The sequence below is a fragment of the Oryzias melastigma genome, unplaced genomic scaffold (assembly GCF_002922805.2).
Source record: "Oryzias melastigma strain HK-1 unplaced genomic scaffold, ASM292280v2 sc02902, whole genome shotgun sequence".
Taxonomy (NCBI): domain Eukaryota; kingdom Metazoa; phylum Chordata; class Actinopteri; order Beloniformes; family Adrianichthyidae; genus Oryzias; species Oryzias melastigma.
The window spans coordinates 1,537-2,840 of NW_023419473.1; the positions used below are offsets into that span (position 1 = coordinate 1,537).

The window sequence follows — 1,304 nt, forward strand, 5'->3', positions numbered from 1 at the left end:
TCAGACGGCTGCGTCTAATTCAGGCTGAAGCTGGAAAAGTGAAGATGATGAAACTTTGGTTGGTGATTTTATGGAGGAGCTGTACCATTCCGTATGATACTCAGTCTGCGGTCTGTAGGCTCAAAGGTTTTGATGTTAGATGAAGAGGAGCAACTCTTCCTCTCTTGTTTGTGCCCCCTGCAGGAGGAGGCTGACATTAGCTCCACCCCTAAAGTGCCATCATGTAGCACACCAGGTGAGTGTTGGATGGGGGGCATGCAGACAGACCCCCCCCATGTGATAATTCTCTGCATTTATCTGCCCCCCTCTGCAGACATGCCCAGGAAGCCATGGGAGAGAACCAACACCATGAACGGCAGCAAGTCTCCCGTCATCGGAAGGTACGCAAAGATCCAGGTGTTGCTGATGTGAACAGAAAGCCTCGCCAGGAGGGGGCGTGGCTTTCCAATACCGTCTCATTTTTCACCCAAGAGGGGCTTTTATTGAAGCCCCCCCATCAAACAAATGAATTCTGAGCAGTTCTTAGTCAACATTCACATAAACCACAGAAGAAGATCCTGCAGTTCCACTCAGCGGTCACATGGGGGCGATATTTCTACCCCAGACAGCAGCAGGAAAGAAAGTCTGCTGTTGTTTGAGGTGGAGCTTCTCTGGAGTAGAACCTTCAACCACTCGTCCTAACAGCCGAGAAGAGCTCAGAGGGAACGTTCCTCCAGGAGGGGGCTGGAGGGTCACCGGAGGGTGATCTGTTTCCTGGGGGGTTAGGTCAGTATTAGTGGGGAGTTTACTGCCCCCCCCATGAGGCAAAGACATGAGTGCACGCCCAGTTTAAGGTGGCCCTGACGCATTATCTTTGGTGAAGTCAGAGCAGCTGCTGAAGGACCCCCCAGATAAGACGAGAGGCTCAACAGGAGCAGGGACTCCTCAGGAGTAGAACACATGGAGGAGGAGGTCTTTTCTGTGGGAGGAACCTTAGTTACCTCCTCTTGGCAGAATCATTCTCACGTTTCCTCCACGTTTTCTCCATGTTTCCTCCATGTTTCCTCCACGTTTCCTCCATGTTTCCTGCATGTTTCCTCCATGTTTCCTCTATGTTTCCTGCATGTTTCCTCCATGTTTCCTACATCTTTCCTCCATGTTTCCTCCTTGATTCCTCTATGTTTCCTGCATGTTTCCTCCATGTTTCCTCCATCTTTCCTCCATGTTTCCTCCTTGATTCCTCTATGTTTCCTCCATGTTTCCTCCATCTTTCCTGCATGTTTCCTGCATGTTTCCTCCATCTTTCCTCCATGTTTCCTCCTTGA

The 1,304-nt window shown here is 50.2% G+C and overlaps 1 protein-coding gene across 1 annotated transcript in view; it reads left to right on the forward strand.

Moving 5' to 3' along the window:
* Nucleotides 1-380, forward strand: part of LOC112141777 (protein enabled homolog) — a gene marked incomplete at both ends in the record, with an annotated part of 1,596 nt that extends 1,216 nt beyond the window's left edge. The window contains 2 exon segments of the mRNA XM_024264946.1: nt 184-235; nt 314-380. Of these exon segments, the coding sequence (XP_024120714.1) occupies nt 184-235; nt 314-380 (119 nt within the window).
* Nucleotides 381-1,304: the final 924 nt, after the last annotated feature.